The 13,271-nt window shown below is 38.4% G+C and overlaps 1 protein-coding gene across 1 annotated transcript; it reads right to left on the bottom strand.

The window, feature by feature from the left end:
- Positions 1 to 3,245: 3,245 nt before the first annotated feature.
- gpr65 (G protein-coupled receptor 65) lies at positions 3,246 to 12,950 on the bottom strand. The gene is made up of 4 exons (XM_075448655.1): positions 12,717 to 12,950; positions 5,800 to 5,952; positions 5,637 to 5,739; positions 3,246 to 4,210 (listed from the first exon to the last, which is right to left on the bottom strand). Exons 1-4 carry the CDS (start codon positions 12,948 to 12,950, stop codon positions 3,246 to 3,248), a joined length of 1,455 nt encoding a protein of 484 aa, XP_075304770.1.
- Positions 12,951 to 13,271: the final 321 nt, after the last annotated feature.

Below are 13,271 nucleotides of genomic sequence, written 5' to 3'. Positions count from 1 at the left end.
ATCCTGCCAGCACACAGTGCCAGTCACAGCTGTCAAATGCTTGTTTTCTGATAACATGCTGCTTAAGTGGAACCTTTGACAACATCAACAATCCACTCACATCCTTCATGATCTCCACTGTAGCTGCTGTGTCTCAGTTTGCGCTTTCTTATTCTTAGAATAATGACCCTGTCACATTCATGTGCGTAGAGTCAGTTCCACCCTCTGCACCAGTGCAGATTATATATTGGTGCATTCACCGTGCCTGAGCAAGAGAGCACGCTCTCACACATGTGCCACTGCTGAGACTCAGACAACATCCAGGTAGAGATTGGGATTCACTGAGTTACTTCTATCTGCTGATAGCTTGCACTGTACATAGAATGAAGCCTATCTTCAAAGCACAGTCAAGGGTAATAGAAGGTGGGAAGATGTGCCTTTTGGTGGGCTTTATGGCCCATCAGTTCTGCTGATGTAGGTTATTGATTAAGTGAAGCATGTTATATGACATGGAAGAGAGACTCACATGAAGGAGCACATGTCCTTTCCATCCTGTCTTGTTACGAAGGTGACAAGAGACGTGTCGGACACTGTAAATACCTGAGCAAAATAATGTGGAAGGCAAGATCTTGCAAGGTTAACAATCTCTGAAGTGTCATGGTGCTCCATCAAAACATCAGTTATTTATTTATTTATACTATCAGTGTTCTCACACAGGCATTTTTGTGGGGATTTACATCCCATCTGGAGACATAAAGCTTGTGTCCATAAGATTAACCTGTCTTTAAAAACCTAAGTTTAAGGTTTGCCTTTAGGTATTTGACAAAAACACATTGTCAGGCTAAAGGAACGTGGATTTGCCCATTTCCTGATTCTGTCCCAGAATTTTGCACAAACAAGGAAACACTTCCAGGTTCTTGGTTTACTTGTCATGTTGATCAAATGATAATATCCATGGAAGAGATGCATATATCAGATGCCATTTCCATTACAAAACACTGCAGTCTTAGCAATAAAGAATTGCAATTCCCTTACTGTCCACAAGAGAGCTCCAGATGCCAATCCATTTTCTATACCTGCTTAATCCCATTTAGGGTTGTGGGTGGGCTGGAGCCGATCTATCAATGGGCAAGAGGCAGGGTACACCCTGGACAGGTTGCTAGTACATCACAGGGCCACACAGAGGCACAACCATGACTGCTCACACACAGGGACAATTAAGAGTCACCAATTAACCTGCATGTTTGTGGACAGTGGGAGGAAACTGGAGTACCCAGCATACATGCAAACTCCACACAGAAAGGCTGGGATTTGAACCTGGAACTCTCTTCTTGTGAGGCAGTGGTGCTAACCACCACACCACTGTGCAGCCCTGCATTCCTGTCTCAAAACCAGCAAAGACATAACCTTAAATGTGAGATTTAGTTTAGATTTTTACTACTGTAAGATGTTTTTTAGGTAACTTTTTACCATTTTGTGTCATAGTCATCCTAACCACAATTCATAAATGTTGTCAAATATTTCCCTTTGCCACAAGAATGTAGAAATAAAGATATGAAATTCGCTCCAATTATCAAAATGATTCTTGAATCCTTTATTTGGAAAATTACCGCCATTCATTGCACATCACAACATATTTGGAAGCAAGAAGGAAGCTTTTTGTCGATCTTCCAAAATACACATACAATGTTTTTTTGCGGAATGTTTGTAGAATAGAAGACATTATGTTTACGCATTAAATGCAAATCAGTTCTTTCTATATAGCCTGTCTCATTTTTCTGAAAATACTGATACAGTGACCAAAAAAAAAAAAGAAAAGCTCAAGTGGAACCCGACAAAAGTGTCCTTACACGTCACACGTAAAAGACACTCAGTAGATTAAAACATTATTTACGTGAACTGCGCCAATTTACAAAAAAAAGCCCTTGATTGAATACTTATATGTATCAGTTTGAAGATTTTATGCAACAGAATTGACATTAAAGCTTAGAACAGACATAACAGATATTCTTCTGCTGATAAAGAACGTACAGTATACTTATTAGAATCATTTCCACGCCAGTGAACTGTCAACTTCATCAAACAGGGAAATATGAAAATATCTAACACTGGATATCACTTACATACTGTAAGTCACAGCCATTGATAGAAGTTTTGGCAAGTTTGGTATATTCCCCTGTTTGTATATCCCTTATCTTTCCTGTTTGTTGCACTGAGCACACTGTGTCTCTCCTTTGCCCCGAAAATGACTCCAGTTTAGTACACTGCATGGAAATTATATTCAAATTTGTGATGAGACAGTACATGGAAACAGAATTTCCAATAATTAGAGTTAAGACGGGTATATGTCAGTAAATCAGCTGCATAGTTACACATCCAGAAGCGTCTGTATTATTATATAATATAATGTCTCCGATCCCTTTTTTTAACTTTTATATCAGTCTATTGCTTTTTATTTTGTGTCTTGTACTAAATACGCGCTACATACAACAGCTGATCTCAACAGTGACCAACAGCTGAACTTTGAAAGTGAAAAACACAAGTATTCTCCAACAGGTAGTAAATTCAACCTTCAGATTATAGTTAATTTATCTTTTAGTCTTAAAACATTCTAAGAGAGAATATTTCAACAAGGACTTATTATTTGTGATTCAAGTATTTGTCCTTAGCTTTTTTTGCTACAATTCTTTTTCCTCTTCTCTAAAAGTGTTTGCTAACACAAAAAAAAGATTAACCTGTGAGATAACTGCAGCCTCAGCCTGTAAAAGGTGAGGCATTGCATCAATATGTGGAGCCGTATCAATCAATTAGGTTTAAAGTCAAAACTGTTGACTTGTTTTAACTTCTCAAAGAAGCTGCAGAATTTATTTTGTGATTTCAAAATTACAATTTCTTTCTTTTCTTTCTTTAATACTTTCTACTGTCTACTCCTGCTGAATGAACAATATGAAAAATATCATGTTTTGGAAGCATTAAAGCATGTCATCCTAATCTTACAGACCCCTCAAATGAATTTGTGAATAATAATAATTTAAAAAATGAGCAAAAAAAGAGGCTGTTTCAAGTTTTAAACTTTTGGTTATTTACAGCAGATAAGACATATGCAATAAGAGGTATATCAGCTGCCAACTTTATCATTTAACAGATGGCTATTTTGCAGTACAAGACACATTACAGTTTTTGTATCTTAAGTATTATTTTCTACTGTTAAAGGTATTCTTATGAAATAAATGCATGGTTGTTTTGGATCTTTTGTCACACTCGACTCATGTCATCACTTCATTAGGTTTTTTCTTCTTTCCCAGAAAGAAGACAACAGCCTGTTTGACATTTTTCTGACCTGTTCTAGTAATGAAGCAGTAAAGTAGTGGATCTAAGAGGCAGTTGAGGCTTGTCATAGCAGTGCTGATCTTGTAGCTATAGACGAACCATTTGAAACTCTTGCAGTCATTCAACATTGCCCGTAGTACCATAATGACATGGATAGGTCCAAAGCAAAACAAAAGGCATAGGAGAACTACTGTTAGTAGTTTTGAAATACGTGTACGCTCCTCTTCCTTTGTGGCCTGGTTGGTTTTCACTGCCAGACAAGTTCCCCAAGTGAAAAAAATTATAAGGACAAGTGGAAAAAGAAATCCCAAACAGAAGCGTGCTATGCTGACATGAGCCAGATCTTTTGACAGCGGGAAGAAGATATCAAAACAAAATGCAATGTTCTTGCTTTCATAGTACGAGTCCTTCCTGTCGATGGTGGTGGCATTGAAACCGATCACCAACACCCAAATAACAACAGTGACCACTGCTGCAGTCCCGACTCTCCTCAAGGATGTGTACTTTAATGGATGAACCACAGCCAGGTATCGGTTAAGAGCAATGCAGCAGAGGAGAGCCTCACTGGTGTAAAAGTTGGTGAGGAGAGAGTAGATTGATAGCATACAAATGTAGCCTCCATGGACCCAAACTCCTCTCCACAGGAAGTCCAGCCACAGTGAAAGACCAAGAGTGAAGTTCAGGTCACTCAAGGCCAGGTTGAACAAATACACGCCAAGATCATTCTTGTGTCTAATGTGCCTCCAGGACACGTAAAGGGAGAAGACGTTGGCCGGGATGGCAGTGATGATGACGGCCAGGTAGAAGAACATAAATATCCTTCTGGTGGATGCGCTGTCAACTGAGAAACATTCTGAATAATTGGTAGCTAGGGTTAAGTTTTCCATCCCAGATGTGGTGTTTGAATGTCAAACCCTTGAAAAGAATATTAGAAAGTAAACGAGGAAGGAATGCAACAATTTAAATGGTAAATGGACTGTACTTGTATAGCACCTTTCTAGTCTAACTGACCTCTTAAAATATTTTAACACCACATGCCACATTCACTCACACACTCATACGGCGCTTCTTAGTCTACAGAGCTACATTGCTTTCTTCTACATTCACACACCGATGAACGCATCCGTAGGCCTAGACTTTAACATGTGGCCTGGGTTTGACTCCCAGGAAGCCGCATTAATAATTAGTCTAAAGTTATTATTATTATTATTTTTTTTAAAAACAGAAACTTGAAAAGTTATTTTTTCATTTTAAGCTGTAAATGCATGCACAAGTATTACACAGAAACACCATTTAAAGGTTAAAACTAAAGCTTGATACTTACTTTTTATTTTCCAGATGTTTTCCCACTCTAAACTCAACCCATAAAATGTATTCTCATTAAAACGGTAACATTAAAACACATGCATAGTTGAAACATTCAGTTGTCTTGCCCTTTGCTTCCTTATCAGTCTGCAAGAACAGGAAGGGCCAGCTGCTCCCCCCCTGGTGTCCCTGACTACGGTGAGTCATTCACTGGGTGACAGGGCATGAAAGAACAAACTACCAGCAGGCAGATTTAATTTGGTCTCGAAATGAGACTGTCTAAATATTCAGTGTGTCAATACAGATGTGAACATTGAATGATGATGGGGACTATTGCCTGATAAAGGCATGTTTGTCTAATTGTTTCCATAGAACATTTATGTTGACATGGCTAATCACTATGACTGTGCCTATGTCTTTAAGTTTGTCTTTAAAAACTCACACATTCATTATGCACATTTGTTCCTCCACCATACCAGTAGCAAAAAAAATATTTTATTTCATTTCGTTTTGAGAAATTAAGAAGAAATACACAGTGGTCTTAAAGTACAAAAGTGAAGTCAAAAAGCCATTCATGATATATCAAAGAAACATTTCCCTTGAAAGCAGAAATAAGGGTATTATCTTCCTAAAAGTATCATTCAGACTCAGGTTTTTTAAAAATATGGACCTATATCCTTAAACGCAATATAGAGTGTCTTTTTTTTTAATGACATTGTACAAGATCACATTCACACCACAGCCAGCAATATAAGAAAGAATACATATAGCTTTGATATTATGTCTACATGGCAAGACTATTTTATACGCCTTTATTTGATACACTTTCCACCTCTTAAACTATCCAGCCTTGAATATGAATTTGTCTTCCATTTGATTTGCAAGTTAAAAAAGACAACAAAGCTAGGAAACTTTATGTATTCCTGGGCTCATAAAAACTTTACAAACCCTTTTCACTGCGCTTTTAATCTCATTTTTAGCGCTCTCACTGATTAAACAGTATATTATAGGATCCAGCGTACAGTTCAGAGTTGTGGTTGCTACTGTGACCAGGTATGGATCTCTGAGACTCTTGGCCCAGATGCAGTCTCCCGGCTCCAGTATTGCCCTGAAGAGCATGACAGTCTGGTAGGGCACAAAGGACACTATATAAATTAGAAGGAGAAACATCAGCAGCAGTCCCACTTTCCTGCGCTCCTCTGACATGATGGAGGTGCTCTTTTGGAGAGACCGCATGATCTGCTGAAAGCAAAAAGCCATGATGACGACGGGCACCAGGAAACCCAGGACGATCCGAGTAAGAGCAATGTTGACATCCTCTTGTGTCATGGGTATTCGCTGCTCACACAAGAGTTTTGAATCTTGCATTGCCCCCATGTGGTGAAGTAAGATAATGTGGATGATAATCTCAAGAATCCAAACAGCAGCGCTCACAACCACTGCTGTGCTCACCTCTCTGACCCGGTGAAAGCGGAGAGGGTACACCACTGCTAGATAGCGATCAACGGAGATGCAGCATAGAAGACCTGAGCCAACATAAAAGCTGTTGTACATGATCACATTGACTGTGCCGCAGAGACCATCACCTACATTCTTCTGCAGGGCTAGTTCAATCCAAACAGGCAGAGAAATTGTGTAGAGTAGGTCGGAAATGGAGAGGCTGAGGAGGTAGACTGCCATGCTGTTCCCTTTCATCATCAGCATCCAGGCGACATACAGAGACAGACAGTTTGCTGGAAAACTCACAATAAAGAACAAGGAATACACAGCCGGATACATTTGCAGTTCCACTATGGAGTTGAATGTGCATGTGTTTGTCTGGTTGAAGAGCATGGAGTCCATCCTAACACGAAGAGGTCCGATCCTGAGTGTGACTGTGAATAGAAAACTTTCTGATGTGGTGACCTGAGATGAGCTCTGCTATGCAAATGTGGGCGTGTGGGTGGGGATAGGAAAACAGTCAATGTGTCAATGGTTGCCCTTTAACATTTTATTCAAAGTGTATTTTCTCTGCAAATTCTCCGATAGTTTTATCTAGTTAAAATTGTATGACCAATAGAAATAAACACTTCCATACAGTAGAAAATGGAGCTTCACTTACAGTATTTCCTCTATCGAAACTGTCCAAACAGTTGTCTTTCCAGGAACAACGCGTATTTGCAGATTATATCATTCCAAGCTTTTGAATATTATGCAGCATAGGGGACTACTGTTAATACAGGAGTGTTAAATTCCCCTCTGGCATTGTGCTGCTGAGACAAAACAGGCACTGATGACCTGCCTTTGTAGCACACACATCTGCCATAGCAATCTAGCTTTTTGTTTGGTTTTAGCCAGAATCTATTGCCACCACTACAAGTAGACCCACTAAGGGGACTGGGACAGTTCCTTTTTAGTCTCAGATGAAGTAAACACAGTTGACCAAAAAGGGCTTGTCGGAGGTGTTGGAACTGGTCCTGAATGTGAAAAAAAAAAAAATCCAGACACTTAATTGTGAAACATGCAAAGGTCATTATGATCAATTTTGTTTTAACTATGTAACTGCAGTGAGGTGATTTATTCCCATTCACTATCAAGCTCCCATTCAGTTAACACCACTTATCTGTGGTTAAGTGATCTTTGTTTTAACCTGTTATCTGTGAAATGTCCGTGGAAGCCTTGAAAATATGTGTTTCATTTTTAGATTGTATTGTATAGTTCTGCCAACATGAGTTTAGAATCTTATTAACGATCATACTTGCATAAGATGTTGAAACTATTAGGAAGCAAGACTTCCCAACATCACATGGCCTGGGCTTTTAAACAATGCCAAGATTGGCGTTTTTGTTTGATTTTGTGGAGTTTGGTGTAATAAACATAGTGTATATTTCAGAACTGGATATGTCTATTGATATGTCCATTAAAAATTTACCAGTGAAGTTGGGCTGTGGTGAGACAAAAGCAAACTGTCATTGTTTTAAAACTATTTTGATATCAAGCAATGGTCGATATCATGAGTAATTCTGATTTGAAACAAAAACTGCTTGACTATATACATTTCAATCAGGAAAAGCTACCACCAGAAATAAAGCACTTGTTTGAGACATGTAAGAGACACACACTTCTTTCAAAAATCACTCTACTCTCAGGTGACACCATTTTTTTTTATGAGGTGCCACCAGGGACATAAATCAGAATTAACTTCCATATACACATATGAAATTAAACTCATCCACATACTATACTCAAAACCTTGCACAAACACTAGTGAAAAGCTCTCACATAAACTAGTGAACACATTTACCTCTTATATAACCTACTCAAAAGCTCTCATATACACTACTGAAAAGCTTTCATATATACTAGTGAAAAGCTTTACCTTTCATATATACTAGTAAAAACCTCTCATACATATATCTCAAACCTCTCATATACATATGTCAAACCTCTCATATTCACATGTCAAACCTCTCATACACATATGTCAAACCTCTCATACACATATGTCAAACCTCTCATACACATATGTCAAACCTCTCATACACATATGTCAAACCTCTCATACACATATGTCAAACCTCTCATACACATATGTCAAACCTCTCATACACATATGTCAAACCTCTCATATACATATGTCAAACCTCTCATACACATATGTCAAACCTCTCATACACATGTCAAACCTCTCATACACATATGTCAAACCTCTCATACACACATGTCAAATATTTGTGGATTTCAGTTGAAACGGAAGGTGTTTTATTAAACTGGGAGTTGTAGTTTTAAACAGAAGTCATTCATTCTGGTTAGCTTCGTCCGTTTTGTGCAATCTCCGGCCGGTATTTTACAAAATAAAATTATCAACAATTGCTCAGCTACCCACTGAATACCTTACACAAGCAGTGGCATTACCCAACTTAATTTTTGCTTCAACGGGGACCCTGTTCCGTTTTCTGTCAAACGCTACAACGCTTGAGCAGCAGCCAACCACCTCAGCCACTAGCTTAGCATAGCGCTACCAGCTTCCGCTGTGGTCAGCAAAGAATCCGTGATCGTAAGAGCTTGGACACAATGCGCTTTCATCTGATCCTTGTTGCTTTACAGATTCAATTGTTATTGTTTTACACTGCGAGCAATGAAGAAGATGTTGCGAGTTTTTTTCAGGACAGTCCTGCTTTGCATTGAGTTATTTCAGAGGGGGGACTCCATCAATTTCTCCGAGGAAAGATTGTATAGACAGCTTGAGGATCATACACAATCATTGTCATCATTTATTGCTGCTATGTCTAGATATGATCCTAATAACAGAGACGTAATCAACACACTTCAGTTACTGTTTACATGTTTTCAAAATCTGCTACGTGAATATGCTACCAGAATACAATCAAGTAATTCCACCAATAGTTTCACACCACCAACAACCTCCACAGGCCACCGAGGATGCCCCAGATACAACATAGGAGCCAGACAGATTTCTCATTGTGTGTCCATTGGGATGACTTTGCAAAGGATTTCATCGTGCTTTGGAATCAGCCGAAGAACTCTATACAGACACAGACAAAGTCTTGGAATAGACTCAGTAGAATATACCTTTCTGTCGAATCAAGATCTTGATCAAATTGTCACTAATAAACTCCAGTCTACAAATGCTGGTGAAACATATGTACTTGGAAGCCTCAGATCACGTGGCATAAGAGTACAGCGTTGGCGAGTCAGACAGAGCCTGCATCAATTAGATCCCATCGGCAGATCATTGAGACGACGTCATGCAATAAGCAGGAGGATATACAGTGTTCAGGGCCCCAATCAATTATGGTGAATGTAAACAATTTTGATATCTAAATGTCTGTTAATTTAGTATCCAAATAAGGCATATACATGGGTTATTAAAATTATTTTAATCTCTCAACAAAGGCATTTTGATGGAAACCACAACCTGGTTAGGTGGCAGATGGTTCTTCATGGCTGCGTGGATGGCTTCAGTAGGACTATAATATATTTACGCTGCTTAACTAATAATAGAGCTTCAAGTGTCCTGTCTTTATTCTTGGAAGGAGTTGAGAACTTTGGAATACCTTTGAGAGTCAGATGTGACCATGGTATGGAAAATGTACTTGTTGCTCGTTTTATGTTGGAAAGAAGGGGATTAAACAGTGTAATTACAGGTGCTTCAGTGCACAATCAGAGAATTGAGAGACTATGGGCTGAAGTCAATAGAGTTGTTAGTAGGCACTTTATAAACATTTTCAACTTTATGGAGGAACAAGGTATATTAGACTCATTAAATGAACATCATCTTTTTTTGCCTTCATTATGTTTTTTTACCAAGAATTGAACGTGCAATTGTTGAATTTATTAATCAGTGGAACAATCATGGCCTCTCTACACAAGGTGGTCAGACACCACTTCAGCTTTGGCATACAGGTGTCATAAGTAACATTGGAATCCAACCTGTTATAAATGACATTTTTAATGATGACCATTACGGCATTGATCAACAAAGGCCATTACCTGAGATTCAAACCAATAACAACGTTATTGTTCCAGATATTGATGCAACCATTAATGAAACCAGGATGAACATTGTTCAACAAGTGAATCCCCTTGAAAACGATGAAAACCAAGGAATAGATATTTTCTCTTACCTTGTTCAGTTTATGCAGTGAGTTTGTTTTTCTTGTAGAACCTTTTATAAAAGACATTGTGTAACAGTACAAATAAATGAGGTTCAGTAATAACAAATATATAAACAAACACAATGTGCTGGAAAGTAGTGGCTGACTGATATCTTTCAAATTAAAAGGAGCATGACATAAATTGGAAAATACTTTGATTCGCTCAAAAATTAAAAAAACAAAATTAAACAAACAGAATTTCCCAAAAGATGTCACAAAACAAATCTCCAAATCAAACGAGGGGCGTTTTATAACCGTCTTATTGATGACGTGAGGATGAAATAAAAAATAGAAGAAAAAAAAAACAACCCATCAATATATTGTATTTTTTAAAAAAAAGATTTGTAGGTTATTTTTCTCACGTGAAAATAAATAATGAAATAAGTCGTTTTTTTCATTTTTAATTGTCAATCACAGAACAATGGATCGAACTATACACGGCACATTTGTTAAGCCAGCCCATGATATTATCAAAATGTCTAAAATTAACTTTTTTTTTCTTGGTGCTGTTGATGTCCATGTACCGAAGCACTGTTGGGCTTGATAGCGAGGGGCAACTGGTAAAGGCATGCTACGCTGGCAGGACGGAAAAAGCGATGCTAAGCGGCTATCCACCGAGTCCGGAGCTGGAGTTGAAGTTATCGGTTGCTGCCCAAGCCTTGTAGCATTTGACAGGGTCCTGATCGTCTCGGTTGAAGCTAAAATATTGTTAAGTAATGCCACTGCTTGCGTGAGGTGTTCAGTGGGTAGCTGAGCAGACATCGATAATTTAACATGGGAAACTAGATTGCACAAAAAACGCTCGATGCTTACAAAAAAAACCAAAACGGTTTAATGTTCCGGTTTAATGACATTCCTTCCTGTTTTACTGAGATGTCTTCCTTCTCAACTGAAATCCGCAAATATTTGACCATTGTTTATGAGAGGTTTGGCATATGTGTATGAGAGGTTTGACATGTGTGTATGAGAGGTTTGACATATGTAAATGAGAGGTTTTTACTAGTATATATGAAAGGTAAAGCTTTTCACTAGTATATATGAAAGCTTTTCAGTAGTGTGTATGAGAGCTTTTGAGTAGGTTATAAAAGAGGTAAATGTTTTCGCTAGTTCATGTGAGAGCTTTTCACTAGTGTTTGTGCAAGGTTTTGAGTATAGTATGTGGAAGAGTTTAATTTCATATGTGTATATGGAAGTTAATTCTGATTTATGTCCCTGGTGGCACCTCATATAAATACGAAATCGTTTTTACAATTGCCTTTTTTTCCTTCTTTCTTAGTCATTTTATTTATATAATATTTTGTTGCTTTCACTGTTCTTTTATTGTTTTTATTTGTTTTTATTTATTCTTCTCTTTATTTATTACCTGCTGTAAAGCATTTTGGTACATCGTACAGATTGTCTGTAAAGGGCTGTATAAATAAAGTACATTTACATTTTGCAACCTTCTCGGATTCATCATGTGACCCGTAGAAGGTTTAAGTTTCTTAATTTATGGAACTATTCAGTTCTTTATTTAGCACCTTGAACCAGGTGCTGGGCTGGTTCAACTTTAAAATATTGCTGGAGACCAGTAAATACAAACCGTAGATGTATAAAAGCGCAAGAATAACCATAACATGAATAACAAGTAAGAATTATACTGCAGATATTCAAATTTCACATCAGATATCAACAATATTTCAAATTGTTTAAAGAAAATCACATTTTAACCTTATTTTGATAACAGTAATTGTGTAATTTAGTTTTTTTATAATTTATTCTATTTAAACACATAAATCAATACAATGATGATTAGTGAAGGAACATATCTTCATGTTCTTATCTGAATGACACATTAATGCTGTTAACAGCTGAGAGAACAATGCACTGATGCTTTCAGGCAGTTGTTCTGATGAAAAGATGCAGATGAACAAAAGTTATATGAATTTGAATCATATTTTATTGATATTATAATATGATGTATGGAGAAGGTTTTATATCAATTTTCAATTTAAATTCAATTCAATTCATTTTTATTTATATAGCGCCAAATACAACAAATCTCATCTCAAGGCACTTAGATAATATAGTCCAATTCAAGACAGTTGGAATTCAATTCATTGTAATCATAATTATTTTCAAAATAATCCAATTCGTTCATATAGAGCCAATTCAAAAACAATTTCCTAGCTAAGGAAACCAACAGATTGCACTGAAAACTTTTTCTTTTTCGGTCCAATCTCCCGTCCTGAGCGTGCCTGAGGCGACCGTGGAGAGAAACGACTCCCTTTTAACAGGAAGAAACCTCTGGCAGAACCAGACTCAGGAAGGGTGGCCATCCGCCTCGACCAGCTGGGGTTTGAGAAGACAGAAAGGGGGGGGGGGGGGTTCAGAGGAAACATTTCCTTTGGGCGGCTCTGAGACATCTTTTGACCGTTGGACTAATTCCACTTCGACTTGACTCACCAGTTCTGGCACCGTGTCCGATCCAGCCTGATGAGCCAAGTCTAATGGAACCACTTCCTGTCTGTCTGCAGAGGCCGCTTCTGGTCCTGTTTCCTCTTCCACGGGTTTGGAGATCTTTGGTTCCTGGACATCGATCGGTGATTGGGGGGGGGGCGTCGGCGGGGGGGGTGTTTCAGAGGAAACATTTCCTTTGGGTGGCTCTGAGACATCTTTTGACTGTTGGACTAATTCCATTTCGACTTGACTCACCAGTTCTGGCACCATGTCCGATCCAGCCTGATGAGCCAAGTCTAATGGAACCACTTCCTGTCTGTCTGCAGAGGCCGTTTCTGGTCCTGTTTCCTCTTCCACGGGTTCGGAGATCTTTGGTTCCTGGACATCGATCGGTGATGGATTGGGGGGGGGGCATCTTCTTGTTCTTGTGCCGACGCTTCTTTGATGTAACTTTTTCCTTTGGTTGGTCAGGGATCTTTTGTGATTCTGTTTCGGTAACTTCCTCCACTTCTAGATTCATACTTCTTCTGAAGCCGACTCTTCTACAGTTGGGATCTTTGA

The sequence above is a fragment of the Odontesthes bonariensis genome, chromosome 17, assembly GCF_027942865.1.
Source record: "Odontesthes bonariensis isolate fOdoBon6 chromosome 17, fOdoBon6.hap1, whole genome shotgun sequence".
In the NCBI taxonomy this organism is placed as follows: domain Eukaryota; kingdom Metazoa; phylum Chordata; class Actinopteri; order Atheriniformes; family Atherinopsidae; genus Odontesthes; species Odontesthes bonariensis.
This window is presented reverse-complemented; position numbering and strand designations above follow the sequence as displayed.

Excerpts from the sequence above, each read along its gene's own strand:
- gpr65 (XM_075448655.1), bottom strand. The coding sequence starts at position 12,950 with ATGGAATTAGTCCAACAGTCAAAAGATGTCTCAGAGCCACCCAAAGGA. Across the intron at positions 5,953-12,716 it reads CGGACACGGTGCCAGAACTG|CGAATACCCATGACACAAGA; the intron begins GTGAGTCAAGTC and ends TTGTGTGAGCAG. Across the intron at positions 4,211-5,636 it reads AGCAACCACAACTCTGAACT|ACACCACATCTGGGATGGAA; the intron begins GTACGCTGGATC and ends TTTGACATTCAA.